Below are 22,859 nucleotides of genomic sequence, written 5' to 3'. Positions count from 1 at the left end.
CTCCAAATGATTCAGGCCTCTGAAGCTAATACCAAGTTGCAGTGAGTGTCCTGAGGTCACAAGGTGAGAGTAAGTGTGCACACCGTAGACTAAGAAGCTTTGTAAATATAAGCATGTTGGGCAGTGGCAAGGGTGATGTTCCTCAGTCAATGGAGTTTGTATTCCTCTGTTCCAGTTCAACATGATGAAGTTATTTAGAGAGAAGAGTGACCGAGTCATATGTATATTTTTATATATAGTCATATATTTCTGGGGATCTATTCCCTTAATTATTACCCATATATATTTTGAAATGTCATACATTTGAAAAAGATCATTATTTAGCAAACTAGAATATTTTTCTAATTTGTGCATTTTAAAAGATAGGTCTAGTTTCTGCTACGATCTCTTAATATGAAAACAGTGGAAATATTTAAAGAAATTGAGGCTTATATTTCTTTTTTTTATTTCTTTTTTTTTCTCATTAAACTTTTGTTTTAATGGGTCTCAAAATTCTGTGACAGATTTTTGGTCAAGTTGTTTCCATTAAAAAGTACTGATTTTAAAAACTAATAACTTAAAACTGCCACACACCACAAAACAAAAAACAAACAACAAAAACAAATGGTCCACAAAACATTCTCCTTTCCTTCTGAAGGTTTTACGATGCATTGTTATCATTAACCAGTCTTTTACTATTAAACTTAAATGGCCAGTTGACACAAACAGTTCTGAGACCGTTCTTCCACCACTGATTAAGACTGGGGTGGCAGGTATTGGGGATAATATTCATTTAGCCTTCTGGGCTTTCTGGGCAGACTTGGTGACTTTGCCAGCTCCAGCTGCCTTCTTGTCCTCTGCTTTGATGACACCCACAGCAACCGTCTTTCTCATGTCATGAACAGCAAAACGGCCCAGAGGAGGATAGTCAGAGAAGCTCTCAACACACATAGGTTTGCCAGGAACCATTTCAACAATGGCAGCATCCCCAGATTTCAAGAACTTGGGACCATCTTCCAGCTTTTTTCCAGAACAACGATCTATCTTCTCCTTCAGCTCAGCAAACTTGCAAGCAATGTGAGCTGTGTGACAATCCAACACAGGTGCATATCCAGCACTGATCTGGCCTGGATGGTTCAGGATAATCACCTGAGCCATGAAGCCAGCTGCTTCCATTGGTGGGTCATTTTTGCTGTTAACAGCCATGTTGCCACAATGAACATCATTGACAGTTTCTTGACATTGAAGCCCACATTGTCCCCAGAAGAGCCTCACTCAAAGCTTCATGGTGCTTTTCAACAGATTTTACTTCAGTTGTAACATTGACCAGAGCAAAGGTGACCACCATGCCAGACTTAAGAACACCAGTCTCGGGCAGCCCCGGTGGCGCAGCGGTTTGGCGCCGCCTGCAGCCTGGGGTGTGATCCTGGAGACCCGGGATCACGTCCCATGTCGGGCTCCCTGCATGGAGCCTGCTTCTCCCTCTGCCTGTGTCTCTGCCTCCCTCTCTCTCTCTCTCTCTCTCTCTCTCTCTGTGTGTGTGTGTCTATGACTAAATAAATAAAATCTTAAAAAAAAAAAAGAACACCAGTCTCCACTCAACCCACTAGGACAGTACTAATACCACCAATTTTGTAGACATCCTGGAGAGGCAGGTGCAAGGGCTTATCAGTTGGACGAGTTGGTGGCAGAATGCAATCCAGAGCTTCAAGCAGTGTGGTTCCACTGCCATTCCCAACTTTATGAGTGACTTTACATCCCTTGAACCAAGGTATTTTAGCACTTGACTCTAGCATTTTGCACCATTCCACCAGAAATTGGCACACATGCTGCTGTGTTGGGGTTGTAGCCAATTTTCTTAAGGTAGGTGCTGACTTCCTTAATGATTTCCTTGTATCTCTTCTGGCTGTAGGGTGGAATCCATTTTATTAACACCAACAATTAGTTGTTTTACACCCAACGTGTAAGCCAGAAGGGCACACTCACGGGTCTGCCCATTTTTGGAGATACCTGCTTCAAATTCACCAACATCAGCAGCAACAAGCAGACATCACCATCAGCCTGAGGTGTGCCTGTAATCATGTTTTTGATAAAGTCTCTGTGTCCTGGGGTATCAATGATGGTCACGTAATACTTGCTGGACTCAAATTTCCACAGGGAGATATCATTGGTGATACCACGTTCACATTCAGCTTTCAGTTTATCCAAGACCCAGGCATACTTGAAGGAGCCTTTTCCCATCTAAGCACCCTCCTTCTCAAATTTTTCAGTAGTTCTTTTGTCGATCCCACCACATTTGTAGATCAGATGGCCAGTAGTGGTAGACATGCCTGAATCTACGTGTCCAATGATGACGATGTTGATGTGAGTCTTTTCCTTTCCCATTTTGGTTTAGGTTTAGTGATGATTTTCATGACACCTGTGTTCTGGCGGCAAACCCGTTGTGAAAAAAAGAGGCTTATATTTCTTGATAGGTTGTTATTTCTATTTGTCTATAAGCAGGAGTGTTGAATTTACATAGTGATAGCCCAGAGCTCCTAAAATAAATATAGCTATTGGGTTTAGTTTCTGTTTGATATAATTATACACAAATATTCTCTTAAAGACTTTATTGTAAGAAATACAATATTGGAATATTTCTATTTTGTCTGAGTCTTCATATTTAAGACTAAGGGTGTGATTATAGAATTAGAAAATACATATAGGTACAAACACACACACTTTGTGGGCAATTTAATTTTTCAGTATTTAGATACTGTAATGGATATAACAAAAGGTAGAATAGTCATTTCAAAAGCCCTAGACTACTTTAGAACTAAAAGGGATCATTTAGGGGGCACCTGGGTGGTTCAGTAGATTATGCATCTGCCTTCAGCTCAGGTCTTGATCTCAGAGAACTGGGATCAAATCCCCCCACATTGGGAATCTGCTCAGCAGGGAGTCTGCTTTTCCCTCTCCTTTTGTCCCTTCCCCTGCTCATGCTCTATTTCTTCCTTAAGTAAATATATAAAATCTTTTTTTTTAATTAATTTATTTATGATAGTTACACACACACACACACACAGAGAGAGAGAGAGAGAGAGAGAGGCAGAGACACAGGCAGAGGGAGAAGCAGGCTCCATGCACCGGGAGCCCGACGTGGGATTCGATCCCGGGTCTCCAGGATCGCGCCCTGGGCCAAAGGCAGGCGCCAAACCGCTGCGCCACCCAGGGATCCCATTATATAAAATCTTAAAAAACAGAAAGAGGATCATCTGGGCCATGGTTCTTAACCTTAAAGTCCCTGATATTGTAAGCAAATCAGAGAATAGCTTTCATGAGATTCTCAAAGAGGTAGAGTATCACCAAAAAAGCATACTAAAATAGTCTGTCTAATTGTTACTTTTCACAGATAATGGAACTGGAATGGGGAATAGGTCATTTGCCCAAGGATACTGCTTTTAGCTTGATGGTACTAAAACTCTGCTTTTTAAATTCTCAACTATTTTTTTTAACCATCCCAATGGAAATAACATAGTCCAAAACAAAACACCTAACCAAAAAACCAAAACACACAGTAAAAAACCAGTTCCCAGCAGTTAAGGATTATTTGTCATTCACGTAAGACAATCTCTTTAAAGAAATGTTTTGTCCCAGTGTGCTAAGAAGTGTTTGAATGGAAATGGGAAACTATGATGTATAAAATAGCATACACAGTAATTCCAGAACTTAAATGAGATCATTTATCTCCCTCTATCCTTGTTCTGCCCTCCTTTTCCTTTCCCAAGTTTCTTTTTCATTTTGTCTTGGATATCCTAGTCATGGCCTCTGATGAATTTGGTTCGAATACTCCAATCTTTTGATCATTCTCATTCATTCTTTCAGTCATTAATTAATTCAACAAATATTCTCTGAGTGCCTGCTCTGTGGTCCTAGGAACAGAATGGAGTAAAATTGACATGGTTCCTTCTTTCTTGAAGTGTGTGGTCTTATGGCACATAGATGTTAAACATATGTAAAGAAATGTAAGAACAGGATTTTGTAGGTAGAGGGAACTAAAAACACAGAGTGTTATGAGACAGCAACTACTGAGGGATCTGATCTGATTCATCTGGTCAGATTTCCCTGAAGAGGTGATGTTTCAATTGAAAACTTAAATCAAGAAGGAGTTTGTCATAACCATGCTCCCTGCAGAGGGGCCAGCATATTTAAGGATCTCAAAGAAGACCAGTGTGATTGAACTGAGGCAAAGCAAGGAAGAGAGAGAGAGGTACAAGAGGAAGCTGAAGAAGGAGATGGGGAGCAGATCCTGTAATGACTTGAAGGCTGTTTGAGGTAAGGAAGTGGGAAGCCATTGGAGGATTTCAAGCAGGGGAATGACATTGACTGGTTTTGACTTTTTGACTATTATGAATAATGCTGCTGTGAACATTCATGTATATTCATGTGTATCCATGTGTTCTTTTGTGTGGACATATGTTTTTATTTCTCTTGGGGGTGCATTGAGGAATGTAATCGCTGGATCATTTGGAAATTCTGTTCACATTTTAAAGAACTGCCAGACTGTTCTTCAGAGTGGCTCTTATCATTTTATAGCCCCACCAGCGATATAGGAGGCTTCCAGTTTCTCCGTATCTTTGCTAACATTTGTTATTGTCTGTCTTTTTGATTATAGCTACAGTAGGTGGCATGGAGTGGTATCTTACTGTGAGCCCCTTGCCTATTCCTAGCAAAGCTTTTAAGCTTGGCACTAAGGATCCTCAGTGGTCTGGCACTAGGCTATCTTTTTGCCCTTTTGTCCATTTAGTTTTGAGTAAATTACTCATTGTCCACACAATAATACCCTATACTTTCCCAAGCTGTTTTTAACATTTCTTGTTGTATATGCTTACGCTTGATTTGCAATGCCCTGATCTGTGCCTCACAATCTTTATTTTTTAAAAAAAGATTTTATTTATTTATTTATTCGAGAGAGAGAGAGAGAGAGAGAGAGAGAGAGAGAGAGAGAGGGAGAGAAAGAGGCTAGAGACAGAGACAGGCAGAGAGAGAAGCAGGCTAGCAGGCTCCATGCAGGGAGCCTGACGCGGAACTGGATCCCAAGACTCCAGGATCACATCCTGGGCCAAAGGCAGGCACTAAACTGCTGAGCCATCCAGGGATCCCCCAACAATCTTTAAAGATCCAACTAGATTTTTTCTGTCTTCTTCATTTTATCACATTGAGCCCAATGCAATAGTTGATATTTGGTCATTTTACCTGTAGAAGTAGAAATTTCAAATGCTTCATTTTAATATATTTCTTGCTTTCCTCTAATCTTTTTTTTTTTTTTTTTTTTTTTGCTTTCCTCTAATCCTTAAATTACTTCCATTTCCTTTGATTTTTTTCTCCTAGTCCTTCCTTGTTTGTATCTTACATGATACTATTGATGTGCTGATGTGGTATGATGTCTCTTATAGGGCTGAAATCTCAAGGGCAGAGGCTATTCTATAACCCAGTGTTTTGTACATAGTAAGGGTTTGGTAATTGTTAGCTTTCTTTTTTTTTAAAAATTATTTATTTATTTATTTTTATTTATTTATGATAGTCACAGAGGGAGAGAGAGAGAGAGGCAGGCTCCATGCACCGGGAGCCCGACGTGGGATTTGATCCCGGGTCTCCAGGATCGCGCTCTGGGCCAAAGGCGCCAAACCGCTGCGCCACCCAGGGATCCCATTGTTAGTTTTCTTTAAAAGGAGTATGTGCACTATATAATGAGTCCATATGAACAAGATGAATCAGTATAAACATAGTATATCAGTATATACGTAACTATAACTGAATACGCATGCAAAGGTGTTGGAATGCCTAGATTTATTGGAAGGATCCAGTAAGGATAATTTAGGACTGGTTTCTTATGGAAAATGAACCTTCAACAGAAGATTTAGGTAGGTACAAACCACAGTGGGTGAGAAAAGGCATTTTGAGAGTAAATTAAAAGATAACTCAGAATTGAAAGTGGGAAGAGTCTGATTCTCATGACCGGTGTCCAGGAACAGGTTTGTGTAGCTGAAGTGAATGTAAACATGAGGTAGAATTAGGTATGGTCGAGAGCTCTGACACTCTGAAAACTATGACAATGAGATTTAATTTGATTTGGAGACAGTTGGGTGCCCATATAAGCACCTTTGTCATAATAAATGTAAGTGCTAAGGAATTGTTGGAGTGATGCTTGAAGTAAATTATTCTTGTAGATTTGAAAATATAGTAGGGACAGATGAGACTAACATCTTTGAAGTGACTGTAGGTATGAGCTGGTTTGGCTTTTTCAGCCAACCTTTATTCCTAGAATGAGACGTGAAAATGGGAAATAAAAATTGTATTCAATGTGAAACAAAAGAAGGGAGGAAGAAAGGAAAATATAGTTTCTTCTTGGAAATTAGTTTGTGCAATTGGAGTATCTGTTAAGTTGAGGTAAACATTTGTGGGAAATGTTGTTCTCTGGAAAACAGAAACAGGCCAAATGAATGTGTATTCATCTTCTACTCACAGTTTTCTCAGAGAAGCATTTTTCTTCTTGTTATTTACATACTCTCGATCTGGACAATACTGGCTCTGTCACTAGCTGTGTGACTTTGGGCAAATTACTCAACATTCTCTTTCTCAAGCACTTAATACTGTTTTTAAGAAATTGAGAGAAAAGCCCAGGGTTACACATTTCTTATTTGATGGTGTCAGAACTATAACCTAGGCCAATTGTGTTTTCCTCTAGTGGTATTTCCATCTTCTACCACTGCTTTTAAGACGGCTGGTTGTCAACAGCTTGGTAGTTGAGTTCAAATAAATACTGAGTTCTTAAAATTATTAGTATTTTTTTTAAAGATTCTAAAGCTATTATATATATATTTTTTCTTTTTTTTTATTGGAGTTCAATTTGCCAACATATAGCATAACACCCAGTGCTCATCCCGCCAAGTGCCCCCCTCAGTGCCCATCACACAGTCACCAACCCCCGCCCACCTCCCTTTCCACTATTCCTTGTTCGTTTCCCAGAGTTAGGTGTCTCTCATGTTTTGTCACCCTCACTGACATTTTCACTCATTTTCTCTCCTTTCCCCTTTATTCCCTTTCACTAATTTTTATAGTCCCCAAATGAATGAGACCATATAATGTTTGTCCTTCTCTGATTGACTTATTTCACTCAGCATAACACCCTCCAGTTCCATCCACGTCGAAGCAAATGGTGGGTGTCGTTTCTAATGGCTGAGGAATATTCCATTGTATACATAGACCACATCTTCTTTATCCATTCATCTTTTGGTGGACACCGAGGCTTCTTCCACAGTTTGGCTGTTGTGGACATGGCTGCTATAAACATCGGGGTGCAGCTGTTCCGGCGTTTCACTGCATCTGTATCTTTGGGGTAAATCCTCAGCAGTGCAATTGCTGGGTCGTAGGGCAGATCTATGTTTAACTCTTTGAGGAACCTCCACACAGTTTTCCAGAGTGGCTGCACCAGTTCACATTCCCACCAACAGTGTAAGAGGGTTCCCCTTTCTCCACATCCTCTCCAACATTTGTGGTTTCCTGCCTTGTTAATTTTCCCCATTCTCACTGGTGTGAGGTGGTATCTCATTGTGGTTTTGATTTGTATTTCCCTGATGGCCAGTGATGCGGAGCATTTTCTCACGTGCGTGTTGGCCATGTCTATGTCTTCCTCTGTGAGATTTCTGTTCATGTCTTTTGCCCATTTCATGATTGGATTGTCTGTTTCTTTGGTGTTGAGTTTAATACGTTCTTTATAGATCTTGGAAACTAGCCCTTTATCTGATACGTCATTTGCAAATATCTTCTCCCATTCTGTAGGTTGTCTTTTAGTTTTGTTGACTGTTTCTTTTGCTGTGCAGAAGCTTCTTATTTTGATGAAGTCCCAGTAGTTCATTTTTGCTTTTGCTTCTCTTGCCTTCATGGATGTATCTTGCAAGAAGTTACTGTGGCCAAGTTCAAAAAGGGTGTTGCCTGTGTTCTCCTCTAGGATTTTGATGGAATCTTGTCTCACATTTAGATCTTTCATCCATTTTGAGTTTATCTTTGTGTATGGTGTAAGAGAATGGTCTAGTTTCATTCTTCTGATTGTGGATATCCAATTTTCCCAGCATCGTTTATTGAAAAGGCTGTCTTATTTCCAGTGGATAGTCTTTCCTGCTTTGTCGAATATTAGTTGACCAAAGAGTTGAGGGCCGATTTCTGGATTCTCTATTCTGTTCTGTTGATCTATGTGTCTGTTTTTGTGCCACACTGTCTTGAAGACCACAGCTTTGTAGTACAACCTGAAATCTGGCATTGATGCCCGGTGATGCCCCCGGCTCTGGTTTTCTTTTTTAATATTCCCCTGGCTATTCAGGGTCTTTTCTGATTCCACACAAATCTTAAGATGGTTTGTTCCAACTCTCTGAAGAAAACCCATGGTATTTTGATAGGGATTGCATTAAATGTATAAATTGCCCTGGATAACATTGACATTTTCACAATATTAATTCTTCCAATCCATGAACATGGATATTTTTCCATCTCTTTGTGTCTTCCTCAATTTATTTCAGAAGTGTTCTGTAGTTTTTAGGGTATAGATCCTTTAGCTCTTTGGTTAGGTTTATTCCTAAGTATCTTATGCTTTTGGGTGCAATTGTAAATGGGATTGACTCCTTAATTTCTCTTTCTTCAGGGATCCCTGGGTGGCGCAGTGGTTTAGCGCCTGCCTTTGGCCCAGGGCACGATCCTGGAGACCCGGGATCGAATCCCACATCGGGTTCCCAGTGCATGGAGTCTGCTTCTCCCTCTGCCTATGCCCCTGCCTCTCTCTCTCTGTGTGACTATCATAAATAAATAAAAAAAAAATTTTAAAAAATTCTCTTTCTTCAGTCTCATTGTTAGTGTATAGAAATGCCACTGATTTCTGGGCATTGATTTTGTATCCTGCCACACTGCTATATGAGTTCTAGCAATTTTGGGGTGGAGTCTTTTGGGTTTTCTATGTACTGTATCATGTCATCGGCAAAGAGGGAGAGTTTGACTCCTTCTTTGCCAATTTGAATGCCTTTTATTTCTTTTTGTTGCCTGATTGCTGAGGCTAGGACTTCTAGTACTATGTTGAATAGCAGTGGTGAGAGTGGAAATCCCTCTCATGTTCCTGATCTTAGGGGAAAGGCTCCCAGTGTTTCTCCGTTGAGAATGATATTTGTAAAGCTATTATATTTTTAAAGAAAAATTTTAAAGAAAAATTTTAAAATTATATTTTTAAAGAAAATTTTAAAGTAAAACAGGTGTATACAGATGAGAGAGAGTTGTACAATAAGCCTCTGATTACCTCTCACCCACACTGAATAGTTAGCAAGAATTTGTCATATTTACTTTATCTGCTTTTCTTCTTCTTTTTTTCCTAAACTGTTTTGAAGCAAGTCATGTCTTTTCATTCCTACATACTTCAGTGTACATCTTTACATTTTTTCACATTATCTTGTAATTACACCTGATAGAATTAAGAACGTTTCTTTTTATTATGTAATGCTCCTCCATACCACAGGATGGCTTAAACAACAGTAATTTATTTCTTCCAGTTCTGGTGACTGGGAAGTCCAAGATCAAGTTACCAGATGATTTGATTCTTCATCTGGCTTTCTTTGACTGGCTTGGCATTGGTTGTCTTCTTTCTGTGTCCTCACATGGCTTTTCCTCTCTCCTAGGGTGCATTCATTGTTGATTGTGGAGGGGGAGATGGAAGGTGGTTGAGGGGCAAAGAGGGCATGGACGTCTATAAAGGACACTGCAGGTCATATCAGCAGGAGTAGCAAAGCACAGAGGTGTGAAATGGCTAGAAGATAGAATCTGCAAGCCATTTTCAGTGACTTTGATGAGTTAAAGCTACAGCCAGTTATGTAGAACAAGGGCCAAGTCATGGAAGTCTTCAAGCCTTATGCTAAGGAGTTTGGGCTTGATTTAGGAAGGATTGAGGAATCACTGAAAATTTAAGTCGGAGAATGATATGATCATTTCTCTGTTTTTGAAGGATCACTTTGGTATTGTTTTTGGATGATATATTGGGTGAGTGGGAGAAAGGAGACAGGTGATTTACTATAGTCCAGGTAAGAGGTATTGAATTAAAACTTAAAAGTTGGGATGGAAAAACAGATGCATTCAAGGTGATACCGAGGTAGACTCTATAGGACTTTGGATTGATTAGATGCGATGGGTTGCTGAGCACTGCCTTGGACCTAGCTCATGTTTGTAACCATGAGTCCCAAGGGATCCCAGTTTGACGATTTTCATTAGTAGCTAAGCTTTAGCACAGAGAGGATAGTTACATTGATCCAAACTTAGAGATTAGCAGAGCATTGATCGCTAATGGATAGGATATAAGGATCCTGAAGGTTTGCCAAAGGGATTATAAAATATTACTGTACATTTCAGGTTGGATAGAGAGAGTAGTGAGAGGTAGAAGGAGAGTAAAGAAGCATGAAGGATCATGACAAATGGAGGGGCTGGAGGATAATTTTTCTCTACTGTGTTGAACATTAGATGAAGGAAAAGTTGAGAAAGTGAGATATTTGGAAAGGATACCATCTGTTTATGGACAGAAATTGGTTTCCTTGAGTTTAAGACACTGAGTAGTTCCTAGAAATGATGAAGTCCAGGGTATGACCACAGATGCATATTGTTAAAGTGGGAATATGGATGAGGGGTGTGGGACTTGAGGAATTTTGAGATAGGTCATTGCTAGTTTATCCTTGTGAACATTTAAATTCTCATGATGATGGCTTTGGTGCAGAGAGAAGCTTTGGAAAAGAGAAAGTAAGACACTTTCCTTACTTAGTAAGATCCACCTTACTAGGTGGATCACAGTAACAGGAAAGCTGAATATGCAAATACCAGAAGAAGGAGAAGAAGAAGCCTTTTACGTATGAAGATGGAAAAGTAATTAATACTAGTGTAGAAACATGAGAGTGGAGGTGGGGAAGTGCTGATTTCACCTTTGGGTTTTGTTAGATGTGGAGAAGAGTCTCCTTTAGAAAAGACTATGAAAGAGTGGGTTCTTGGGAGAAGGGGTCGGCTGAGGGAAAGAAGTGGAAGGAAAATTCTGTGGAAGATGTGAGGCATTTGAGTCACTCTGAAATAAAGATTCTTGTGTAAAGGTTAGGAAGAGTTAGTATCTGAAAGAAGACCTGAATGGGGAGAATGGATGGAGGAAACACATAGACAGGAAGGTCTTGGCATCTTTGCCAGCGAGGCTCAGGATGACGAGGGTAACAGGAATGTTTGGACTGACTGCAGTGAAGTTTCTGGGCCTAGGGAAAGTGAGGACCAAAGTGGTATTGGTTACTTAATGAGGTTAGCAGATTGCAGTCTTTCTCCGAGTTCAAATGCCTTGCCAGTTACAAGATTCTTATCCTCTAGCAGTTTATAATTTAAAAAAGAGGTGGCCATGTAACCAAAGAACTTTAGTCTAATGTGGAAAGTGTTAGGTATAATTATAGAGTATAGGCAGAAGTCTGTGAAAGCTCAGAGGAATGAGAGTTTAATTCCAGCTGGAACACCAGGGGAGGACTTCTTGGAAAGCTTGCTTTTTAACTGAGTCTTAAAGAGTTGGTAGGATGTTAATAAATAGAGGGGGATAAAGAGGCATTCTGTTTTGGAATGGCATGGGTAAAGATGTGAATTCAGTGAAATACAGAGCTTGTTTGTGGAACAGTTCATAGAAGATAAACAGAGAGTTTGACCTCAACATAAGCAAGGCAGCAATAGAAAGGAGCAATGGACGTTAGATTGTATTATACCAGTGGCCCATGGCTATCAGAAACATGCACCGATTCCATCTGACAGAAGAAAAATAACTGAAAATGGAATTCTGCATTGTAGGGTGTCTGTGGCCACCTCCAATCTGAGTAGCCATAAAGGGCAGCGCTTCCTGTTTATATCAGGAGAACTTCGAATAGTTCTCCTGTTGTGTGTATGCATATGTGTATGTCTGCCATCATCACAAGGATAGCACGAGGATCTACCCTACCGCTGTTTCTTTCAGCCTCTCCATGCTTGCCTGGGGTTTATTTTATTTTATTTTATTTTATTTTATTTTATTTTATTTTATTTTTTTAAATATTTTATTTGTTCATGAGACACACACACACAGAGGTGGAGACCGTAGGGAGAGAGAAAGGAGGCTCCACACAGGGAGCCCAATGTGGGACTCGATCCAAGGACTCCAGGATCACGCCCTGGGCCAAAGGTAGGCACTCAACTGCTGAGCCACCCAGTTGCCCCTTGCCTGGGGTTTAAAACCTTTTGTAAACTGGTTATATTGAACTACACATCAGTGCTTATTCACATATAACATGGTGGATCATAATATCTACCCATGTTTATGTATGTCTGAAAAGAAGTTAATAATTAAAAGCTATTTGCCACACTTTTCCTTGAAAGACTGATTCTTTGATTCTGAGACTGCAAGTTATTAGTTACAGAACGCAGTTTTGTTATTTTATTTCCCTTAGATATTTACTTCATATTTTGACTTTAAAGAACCCTTGGGTTTCTTAGTGGGACATGCTATTATATTATCTCTGTCAAAATTATTTTTTTAAGTAATATACTACCTATAATTCCAAATTAAGTTTTAATGCCTTTAATTTTATCTTCTCTCAGAGGGTCATATGAATAAAAAGTAGTATTGCACATTTGAACTTGTCCAAAATAGACTTTATGAGGTGTTGATTGCCATATCCTTTAAAATTGTGTTTGGCTATACAGAATATAAACCTCCATTACAGTGATTTTAAAAATTGAACTTCAGGAGTGTGCGAGTGGCTCAGTTGGTTAAGCATCTGACTCTTGGTTTTGGTTCAGGTTGTGAGATTATGCCTTGTGTTGGGCTCTGTGCTCGCTGGGGAGTCTGCTTAAAGATTCTCTCCTACCCCTCTTCCAGTTTGTGTGCGTGTGCTCTCTCTCTCAAGTAAATAAATCTTAAAAAAAATTGAACTTTTTTACATAACAAAAATTTCATAAGTAGGGAGTTGGTGTGAACTCTGCTGCTTTGTGATACCATGAGATGAGGAGCTTCTTCTTCCTGTTGTTTGGCTCCCTGTTCTTAGCAGGCCACCATGTTGGTCATGTTTACAATCTGGCTACATATTTCCAAACTTCACATTCTTGTTCCAGGAAGAGAAAATGGGAAAGGTTAAGGGCTAGCCTTAGCTTGCTGTTTCTGCTCTCCTTTATTAAGAAAATAAAAGATTTCCATAACTATTAACATAGTTCCTCTTAAATCTCATTGACCAAAGTTGTGTCACATGGTTCTGCTAGCCACAAGGGAGCCAAAAGCAGCATGTCATATTGGGCTGGGCCCAGACTGCCCTAATCAAAGTAAAGGAAAGAAGAGGTATGTGTGTATCTGGAGTAGGCAACAAATAATGTCTCTCAAAGTACTGTGTCTAAAGTTTGATTATTTTACCTGTTATTTTAACACAGATGGTATTTGATTAGCAAGAAATTGGCTACAACAACAGAAAAAAAAAGGAAGGAAACATTCTCTGTCAATTTCTCTATCTTTACATTATAAAACTAGATAATAGAATTTCTTTTTATTTTTTAAAGATTTTATTTATTCATGAGTGACACAGAGAGGGAGGCAGAGACACAGGCAGAGAGGGAGAAGCAGGCTCCCTGCAGGGAGCCTGATGTGTAACTCGATCCCCAGACCTGGGGCGAAAGGCAGACAGACGCTCAACCTCTGAGCCACCCAGGCGTCCCGATAATAGAATTTCTTATGACTGTTCCTTTGTGTAATATTCTAGGTTGTTGGGTATAAACAGATAACAATTACAATCATACCTTCGGTTAGTTAATAAATATATGTTTGTATTTGAAAAAAGTATTATGAGATGTTTCTACTGCAATACTGTTTTTAATCCATTTAAGTGAATTTCTTTTAGGGGAGATGATTTTCGCATTGTATGAATACTTAAAAACATTTTGCAGATGGCATGATCTTATAAATGGGGAACTGTAAAGACTCTACCAGAAAAACTGTTAAAACTAATACACGAATTCAGGAAAGTTGCAGGATACAAAATCAACATGCAGAAATCAATTGTGTTTTTATACACTAACAACAAACTCCCCAAAAAAAGAAATTGAGAAAACAGTTCCATTGCAGTAACATCAAAAAGAATAAAATACTTAGGAATAAATTTATTTATTTATTTAAAGATTCTATTTATTTATTCATGAGAGACAGAGAGAGAGAGGCAGAGACACAGGCAGAGGGAGAAGCAGGCTCCATGCAGGGAGCCTGACGTGGGACTCGATCCCGGGTCTCTAGGATCGCAACCTGGACTGAAGGTGGCACTAAACTGCTGAGCCACCTGGGCTGCCCAATACTTAGGAATAAATTTAACCAAGGAGGTTGAAGACTTGTACAAATTATAAAACTATGGTCAAAGAAACTGAAGACATAAATCAATGAAAAGTTATCCTGTGTTAATGATTAGAAGAATGAATTGGCTTAAAATGTCCATGCTGACCAAAGTGATCTACAGATTCAGTGAATTCTCTATAAAAATTCCAGTAGCATTTTTCATAGAAAAAAACAATCTTAAAATCATTGTGGTAACATAAAAGACCCCAAATAGCTATAGCAATCTTGAACAGGAATGAAGCTGGAAGCATCATATGTCCTATCTTCCAGCTGTATTCCAAAGCTGTAGTTATCAAAACAGTATGGTACTGGCATAAAAAGTAGACACAAAGATCAGGGAACAGGATAGAGAGCCCAGAAATAAAACCACACATATACAGTCAATTTATCTTTGAAAAGGATGCCAACAATGAACAGTGGTTTTGGTAAAAATGGATATCCACATGCAAAAGGGTGAAATTGAACCCTGATTTACACCATACATACAAATCAAACCAAAATGTATTAAACATTTAAATGTAAGGCCTGAATCTGTAAAAGTCCTGGCGGAAAACTGGGGAAAAGCTGCTTGGCATTGGTCTTGAGAACCCTTTGTTGGATTTGATTCCACTAGCATGGCAACAAAAGCAAAAATAGAGTAGTGGAACTATACCAAACTAAAAAGTTTCTCTATAGCAAAGGAAACAACAAAATGAAAAAGGGACCTACAAAATCTGAGAAAATATTTTCAAACCATAGATCTGAAAAGTGGGAAATGGTGAGAAATTGATCAAAATGGGCAAAGTTTTATATATAAAGTGCATAGTTCCAGAGACCTAATATGTATAGCATAGTGACTGTTGTAATACTGTATTGTATACTTGAAATTGCTAAAAGAGTAGATCTCAGATTCTCTCACCACAAAAAGAAAAAGGTAACTACGTGAGATGGTGGATGTTTATATTGATTGCAGTACTCATTTCACAGTATATACATGTATCAGAACATCATGTTGTACACTTAATGTGTTGTACACAGTTTTTTTTTTAAAAGATTTTATTTACTTATTCATGAGACACACACACAGAGAGAGAGAGACGTAGAGACACAGGCAGAGGGAGAAGCAGGCTCCATGCAGGGAGCCGGATGTGGGACTTGATCCTGGGACCCCAGGATCACACCCTGGGCCAAAGGCAGGCACTAAACCGCTGAGCCACCCAGGGTGGCTACACAGTTTTTATTTAATCACACCTCAGTAAAGCTTAAAAAAATAACAATAGAAAATGAAGTGACAATTTCTTTTGGAGAAGATAATTTTCACATTGTATAAATAATTTAGTTATTGTTATAGGCAGGTTATGGTGGACAAATTTTAAAACGAAAATGTAATTTTTAACTATCACATCTCACAATGGATTATTTTATCAAAACCTGAGGAAAATTGACTTTGGGAGTGAGGAGGACTTTAAGTATGTTGAGAATGAAGCTTTAGAAAAACTTCAACTCAAAGTGTCTGAGATTTTTCTATCATTATCGCCATTATTGTTTTTTTGTTTTGTTTTTTACTTTAAATAACTTTCAGGTACTGATAAAAAGAAATGATATAATTCATTCAATTTGTGGCATAGTTATATTGTCAACCATGTTTTGGAATTTAACAAACCTAATACGTGTTAATAGTATACATAGGCATTGGAGTAGATGTTGTGGAAAATGAAGACAGAGTTCTCCCTTTTGGGGTAATTTAGTTGGTGAGAAAAAATGTATATGCACCTGAGATCATTATACAATAAAAGGCAGTAATTCTACAGTTACTCTGAGTACTATAGGAATTTAGGAGAATAAAAGTAACTATAGGGTGTGATTAATGTAATTAATTAATATAATGGAAGAAATAGATATTTAAGACAGGCTTCTATAGAAATTGATTTAGTGGAAAGGTATAGGTGCAAAGACAAGCTCATGTTTCTATCTTTAGCTTCTGTTCTTTTGTTTGTCTAGCCCTGTTGAACTCTAGTTCCTCAAGTGTTCTGGGCTCTGTGATTATTCTGTATCTTTGCAGTGCCTTTTTTTTTTTTTTTTTGTATGCTTTTGGAATTCCCTTACCTGTGTGTCAGCTTGGCAATTTCCTGTCTTTGAATACTCTGATCAAAGAACATCATGTCTCTGAACTCTTCCCTGAACTTCGTGAGTAAAGTTGGTTCTTCTTTTTCCTTTCTCCCATAGTGCATTTTCTCTGTCTCTGTGTCTCTGTGTTTGTAGTGCGTAGACCTCAAAAGTAAAACTGTCACTTATATTACCAGCAAAATGTATTTATTCAGGGATTACAGAGGATTACAATTTGAGACATGCAAGTTATGGCAAAAACCATAGGCAAGCTAGAGAACAAAGGAGAGGAATGCTTTTTTATGTGGGAAAGGGAGCATTTAGGGGAGCAGTTATAAACAGGAGGGGATATTATAAACACAGAATCCTTTGGAGTAAACTGAATGTTGGAAGTGTAGTGGCTTCAACTGGTTGTGTTGTGACTCTCTCTCTTTGGCGGGGCTGTTGCCAGGCAAGGAGAAAATCTTCCTACTGGGGTAGTAAAGTGTAGGCTTTTCCCTGTGGGCATGCAGAGGGCTGCAATGAATGGTAGGGTTTGCGAATTTCCCCTTGCTGGTCTCCTGACTCCATTTGAAAGGAGGCTTTCTTTATTCAGTTTCACAGGGGCTAGTGTCATCATCACAACACACCATTTACGTACTCATCTCTCTCTGCCACAGTTTGTGAGCTTCATGAGCATGAGAATTGTATAATATTTATCTCCAAACCATAGTGCCTGGTATAATGGCTTTGCATGTTGGATCATTCCATGAGTGTTCATTGGATGAATTGGGTGGATGGTTGAATAAAAAGAAGAAATTAGCCCAGAGTTTATTCAGGAGTCCTGGGATAGTCTATCCAGGGGGAATGTGGTAGGAATACTTAACCCTGTAGGTTAAGTATTAGAGTTTGAAATTTATTAGTGGTTGGAATTAAGCTTGAATAGACAAAATAGGACTAGTTGGCAATGGAAGTTTTTTTTTAAGATTTAATTTATTTATTTATTCAGAGAATGCATACAAGTAGGCAGACAGAGCATCAGGCAGAGTGGCAGGCCGAGCAGCAGGCTGAGGGAGAGGGAGAAGCAGCTGAGCAGGGAGCCTGACTTGGGGCTCAATCCCAGGACCCTGAGATCATGACCTAGCTGAAGGAAGATGCTTAACCAACTGGGCCATCCAGGCACCCCAGCAATGGAAGTTTTAATAAATAATGGAGTTATAATTAGTAAAATTTCTGAAATTATTTTTTAAACCCCCAGTTTTGAAACATAATTTGTTTTTATATTTTGTAGTGCTTCCACTTCTCATTCAGAGAATTCAGTGCATACAAAATCAGCTTCTGTAGTATCATCGGATTCCATTTCAACTTCTGCAGACAACTTTTCTCCTGATTTGAGGGTATGTACACTGTTTTTACATTTTGATGTAGTTTTGGTTAGCTGTTTGTGGCCAACACTATGAGTATAACCTTGCACTAAGTAAGCAGGAGATCTTGCTGGAGGAGTCTACCAAGACCCATCTTTATAAAATATCCCAGAACAGGCTAGCAGATTTGGAAATCTTGGGGAATCCCTGGGTGGCTCAGCGGTTTGGCACCTGCCTTCGGCCCAGGGCGTGATCCTGAAGACCCGGGATCAACTCCCGCGTCGGGCTTCCTTTCATGGAGCTTCCTTCTCCCTCTGCTTGTGTCTCTGCCTCTCTCTCTCTCTCTCTGTGTCTCTCATGAATAAATAACTAAAATCTTAAAAAAATTGAAAGTCTTACTTATTTGTAGAAGAAAAATGTGTAATTTATTTCTAAGTTTGATGACTTTTAAATTCTTTACAAAAAGATAATTAATGGACTTTGTTGTGGTATAAAAGTTTTTCACAATTATTCCCATAATGATGGCCAATAATAGCTAACATTTTTTAAGTACTTACCATGTCCCAAGTGATGTTTTAAGTTCTGTAATGAAGTATCTTTTATAATACTTCCAATTCTGTGAGGCAGAGACTATTTTCATCATCATTCTATAATAATAACTCATAGAAATTAATAATAAGTCTAAAGTCTCATCACTAATAAATTCTCTGGCTAATATTCTAGCTCACTAGTCCAGTTCTGGAGCTAAGTCACTTAAATGTTGTGCTGTGGTTGCTATACATCTCATTATCGTTTAAATATTACTGTATTTGCTCAAATCTTGTTGCTACACAATTAACCACATCAGTGATATCTTGTAGCACTTTGTACATTTTTGGATTCATCTGCCTTTCTACAACTGCTTATCTATGAATGATGGAGAAAATGAATTTTATGTGCAGTGCTAACCCTTAAACCTTAGTGTCTTTTTATCCTGATCAAGTGGCTGCTTTCGCAATGGTTATACTTTCACAATTTTAATAAGAACATTGTTTATATTAAGGAAGTCATTTGCTTTTGAGCATATACTGAGACTGTATCTTTTTCTTGTATTTCATTTTCAAAACAGATTCCAACAAATGAAAGAATACAGATTACAAACATCTGTAAAGACTTTCTGCTTATTTTTCCTTATGTATTGTGAATTGTCATAAAATAATACTTTAGGTATAACATGACTTTAAACACTAAAAATAATAAAGATTTGTCTTTATAACCTGGATATATGTTGTGCTAATTATGAAGGCTTCATAATATCTTTAGCTATTGATGCATGAAATACATTAAGGGCAGGTTCATCATTAACAGTAATGGATATAAATCTATCTTTCCATCTCCTTAATTTATTCCTATTTAAAAACACATGTTTTATATGTATATCTTTTATTTATTCATTATGTTGATTAAAAATCCACTGAAGACCTACGAATTTTTTTTGTCTACTTCTAGGCAGATTGTATTAATGAAAAACATTTTTAAAAATAATTTCATTTATTTACTTATTTATTTATTTGAGAGAGAGAGAGAGCCCAGGGGGAGGAGCAGAGGGAGAGGGACAAGCAGATTCCATGCTGAGCTTGCAGCCTGATGTGGGGCTGTATCCCTCACCCTGAGATCACGACCTGAACTGAAACCCAGATTTGGACACTCAACTGACATCATTTGTTTTTAACTTCATGTTGTAACTGATAAAGAACTCATACTAGGAATGGGAGAAATGGCACTTTTGCCTCTTACTATGCTTACATTATTAATATTATATTCTATCTGCAGTTTCTTGCCTGAAGTAAAATATAAATAAATGGTTCAAAATAAACCATTTGTGTGTTCTTGTGAGGGTTAATTTAGTTAAAGTACTTCGCTAGGTACACATGTCAATTGTGGTACATCACAGGATGCTGAAAGGTGGCCTCTGCTCTCAGCTTCTTGGAAGGCTAGCTTCCTTCATTTCCTCGGTACACTATACTTAGAAGTAAGAGTGACTGGCATACATTGGGACAAAATGAGGGTCATTATGTTAATCTTTATATTATACATTGTAATTTATTTTTATTAGGTATTTTACAAAATTTAGAACATGTTTAGATTTACAGAAAAATTGCAAAGATAGTATGGAGTTCCTATGTACTTGACCTCCAGTTTCCCCTCGTATTCATGTCTTATATTTGTATGGTACATCTGTCAAAAATAATAAACCCATGTTGATACATTATAATTAACTAAAGCTCATATTTTTTCCAAATATCCTTAGGTTTTACCTGATTTCCTTGTTTTTGTTCTAGGAGCCCATCTAGGATATCACATTACATTTAGTAGTCATGTCTCCTTAGGAGTCTCTTGGCTGTGACAGGCTTTTAGACTCTTTGGTTTTGATGATCTTGACAGTTTTAAAGAGCACTCATCAGGGGTTTTGTAGAATGATATTTTGCCCATAGACTGGGATTCTATCTTTTGGGGAAGAAGACCACAGATGTAAAATAGCCATCTTCATCACTCATATTAAAGGTACATAGTATCAACATGATTTATCACTGTTGATGTTAACTTTAATCACTTGGTGGAGGTAGTGTTAAGGGTTTTTCACTGCAAAATACTCTTTTTCCCCCCCTCTCCTTTTTATATTATACTCTCTGGAAGGCAGTGGCTGTGTACAGCCCACATTTAAGCCCGCTCTATTGTGAGTGGAACATCTACATGCATTTTTTGTAATTATTCTGCATGGAGATTTGTCTCTTCTCATTTATGGCTTTATGCAATGATTTATTTATCTTAGTATATACTTAATGGATATCTGTGTATTTTGGATTGCAATTTAGTGTTAATTTGTTGCTCAAATTGTTAAAGTTCCAAATTGAGCGTTATTTCAGTCAGATCCTCCACCCCTTTGCCATATTCGCATCATTGTGGTGGTGTTTTTGTTTTGATCTGAGCTCTGTTTCACTTTACTAAGTAAACACTGCAGGATGCTCTTGGCTCATCTTGGTATTTCCTGCCTCAGTCTTAAAATTGTCATCCATTTCTCAAGGAACCCAGGTTTTTTTTTTTTTTTTTTTTTTAATTGGAGAATGGTATTAGAAACCAAGATCTGGACACTAGGTGTTCTCCCCCCCACTTTTTTCTTTTCTCTTATTTGCTTTCTCTCTCTCCCTTCCTTTCTTTGCTTCCTTCTCTCCCCTTCCTTCCCCCCTCCCTCTCTCTCTCTTCCTTCCCAAAAAAGGAACAAAGTTATTTTCCTTCTGAAGCAAAAGATCATTTGCCTACATTTTATTTGGAGGTAATAATCATGGGTAGGGTGATCACATATGCACATTTGTTTGGAGTAGTCTTATTTTATGCCTGTTGTCCCTTCAGGTTTAATGTTAGATACAAAAATGTCCAGAATTACTGACTTTCTTAGCACTGTAGGGTACCAGGGGAATCTTTTGAAGTTATCAAAAACTGATGAAGGTATCATCAGCTTCGTGACTTTAGAATTATCTCCATTAGTACCTTATGAATTTGGCATCTTTCACAACTTAGAGGGTCCCCGAATGAAGAGACAGTTGTTAAATTAAGGAGAAGATGGTTTTGGGCCACAAAGGTTGACTGTACTTTCCATAGTAGTGTTTAAGCTGTTACCTATTCCCCTCATTTTTAAAGATATGTTTGATTACTAGTCTTTTTTTTCCCACTTGTGGAAAGGAGATGAATGATTAACATTACATTAATTGTTAGTATCATTTAAAAATGCAGCCTAATTTCAATTATGTGCTCTTTTCAGAGGTGGGGTGGGAAGAAGGATGTACTTCTAATACTTGAAAAAAAAATCTAGCTTGCTACTGATAAACATTTATATATGCTTCCTGTCATTTAACTTTCACCACAGTCCTGTGAGACATATTATTGCTCCATGTGACTAATGAGAAACCCGGTATTCATAAGAGATTAATTAAGTCCTGTGCTTAAAGGCACACAGTAAGTCTTGCCCTTACTTAGTCTCTGTTTAGTGATATTCCTGTGAAGCACATTATGCAGGGAGACTAGCTTTCTATGACTTTGTTGCTGTCTTCATAGGTGCAGTGAGGTTTTCTTAGGTGACAAGGAAAAAATGTAATAAAGATATTGAGGTAGTAATACCAGTTTTCAATATTACTTCCTTAGTAAATGAAAATTGCTTTTCTAAATAAGCAGAGAAAGAGACTTTTTGTAGTAAAAATCTTCCCTCTTCTCAATTTTATTAGTTGATGAATATTTTGCTTTTAGTGTGTAGATCTTTAGTGGCCATAAAATAGAACTGTGCTAGTTAATTATAGGTGGACCTAACTGCAGACAGCTGTGTGTTGTTTTATGCTGGATCATGGTTTGGCTGTATGTGTGAGATGAGGGGCTTGGTATGATAGTTGTGAAAATCATCATTCACAGATGATTTGAAGTTGGTTAACCTCTAGACTTTGAGTTCTCCACATAGCCTCAACTGTTTATCCCTGCCCTGAGCCTTAACCTTTCTAAAGCTCCTTTAGTAACAGCTTTTAAATGGAAGTATAGAAAGCACTGTGCATTGAAAAGCTAATCCAATTTCATTAAAAATCTTCATTTAAATTGTAGAAATTCAAATTTTCTGCCACAGGTATTATGCAGTGACACTTTACTGAAAGGATAGTGTGTTAGTTGATTAGCAGCTGAACATGAAAGCTTCTCTTGAGGATTTCTTATTGAAACAGGATTTGTTGGGACACCTGGGTGGCTCAGCAGTTGGGCATCTGATCCTGGAGTCTCTGGATTGAGTCTTCCATCAGGCTTCCCGCAGGGAGCCTGCTTATCCCTCTGTGTCTCTGCCTCTCTCTCTCTCTTTCTCTGTGCCTCTCATGAATAAATAAATAAAATCTTAAAAAAAAAACAACAACAAGGTTTTCTTGCTTCTGCATCAGTAAGAGAGAATGGAAAATTAGAGGGTATATGGAACTATGTCAGATATCTGAAATTTATATTTATTCAAGTGGAATTTTCTTTGTACT

At 38.2% G+C, this 22,859-nt stretch overlaps 1 protein-coding gene across 7 annotated transcripts in view; it reads left to right on the top strand.

Annotated features, from left to right (window-relative positions):
* MTMR2 (myotubularin related protein 2) overlaps positions 1 to 22,859 on the top strand; it is a 120,098-nt gene that overhangs the window by 29,356 nt on the left and 67,883 nt on the right. For 5 of the 7 annotated variants that reach the window (XM_055320607.1, XM_055320604.1, XM_055320603.1 and 2 more), the window contains one exon: positions 17,754 to 17,859. The exons of 1 other annotated variant lie outside the window; for it this stretch is intronic. Coding sequence is in view for 2 of the 6 variants with exons in the window: in XM_055320602.1 (XP_055176577.1) it covers positions 17,754 to 17,859 (106 nt within the window). In the remaining 4 variants the exon portion in view is untranslated. Of the gene's footprint in view, positions 1 to 4,224; positions 4,294 to 17,753; positions 17,860 to 22,859 lie in introns of those variants that run through there. One more of the 7 variants, XM_055320606.1, reaches the window with a different exon arrangement.

The sequence above is a fragment of the Nyctereutes procyonoides genome, unplaced genomic scaffold (genome assembly GCF_905146905.1).
Source record: "Nyctereutes procyonoides isolate TBG_1078 unplaced genomic scaffold, NYPRO_anot_genome, whole genome shotgun sequence".
NCBI lineage: Eukaryota > Metazoa > Chordata > Mammalia > Carnivora > Canidae > Nyctereutes > Nyctereutes procyonoides.
The sequence above is the reverse complement of the archived record's forward strand: the minus strand, read 5'-3'. Positions and strand labels throughout refer to the sequence as shown.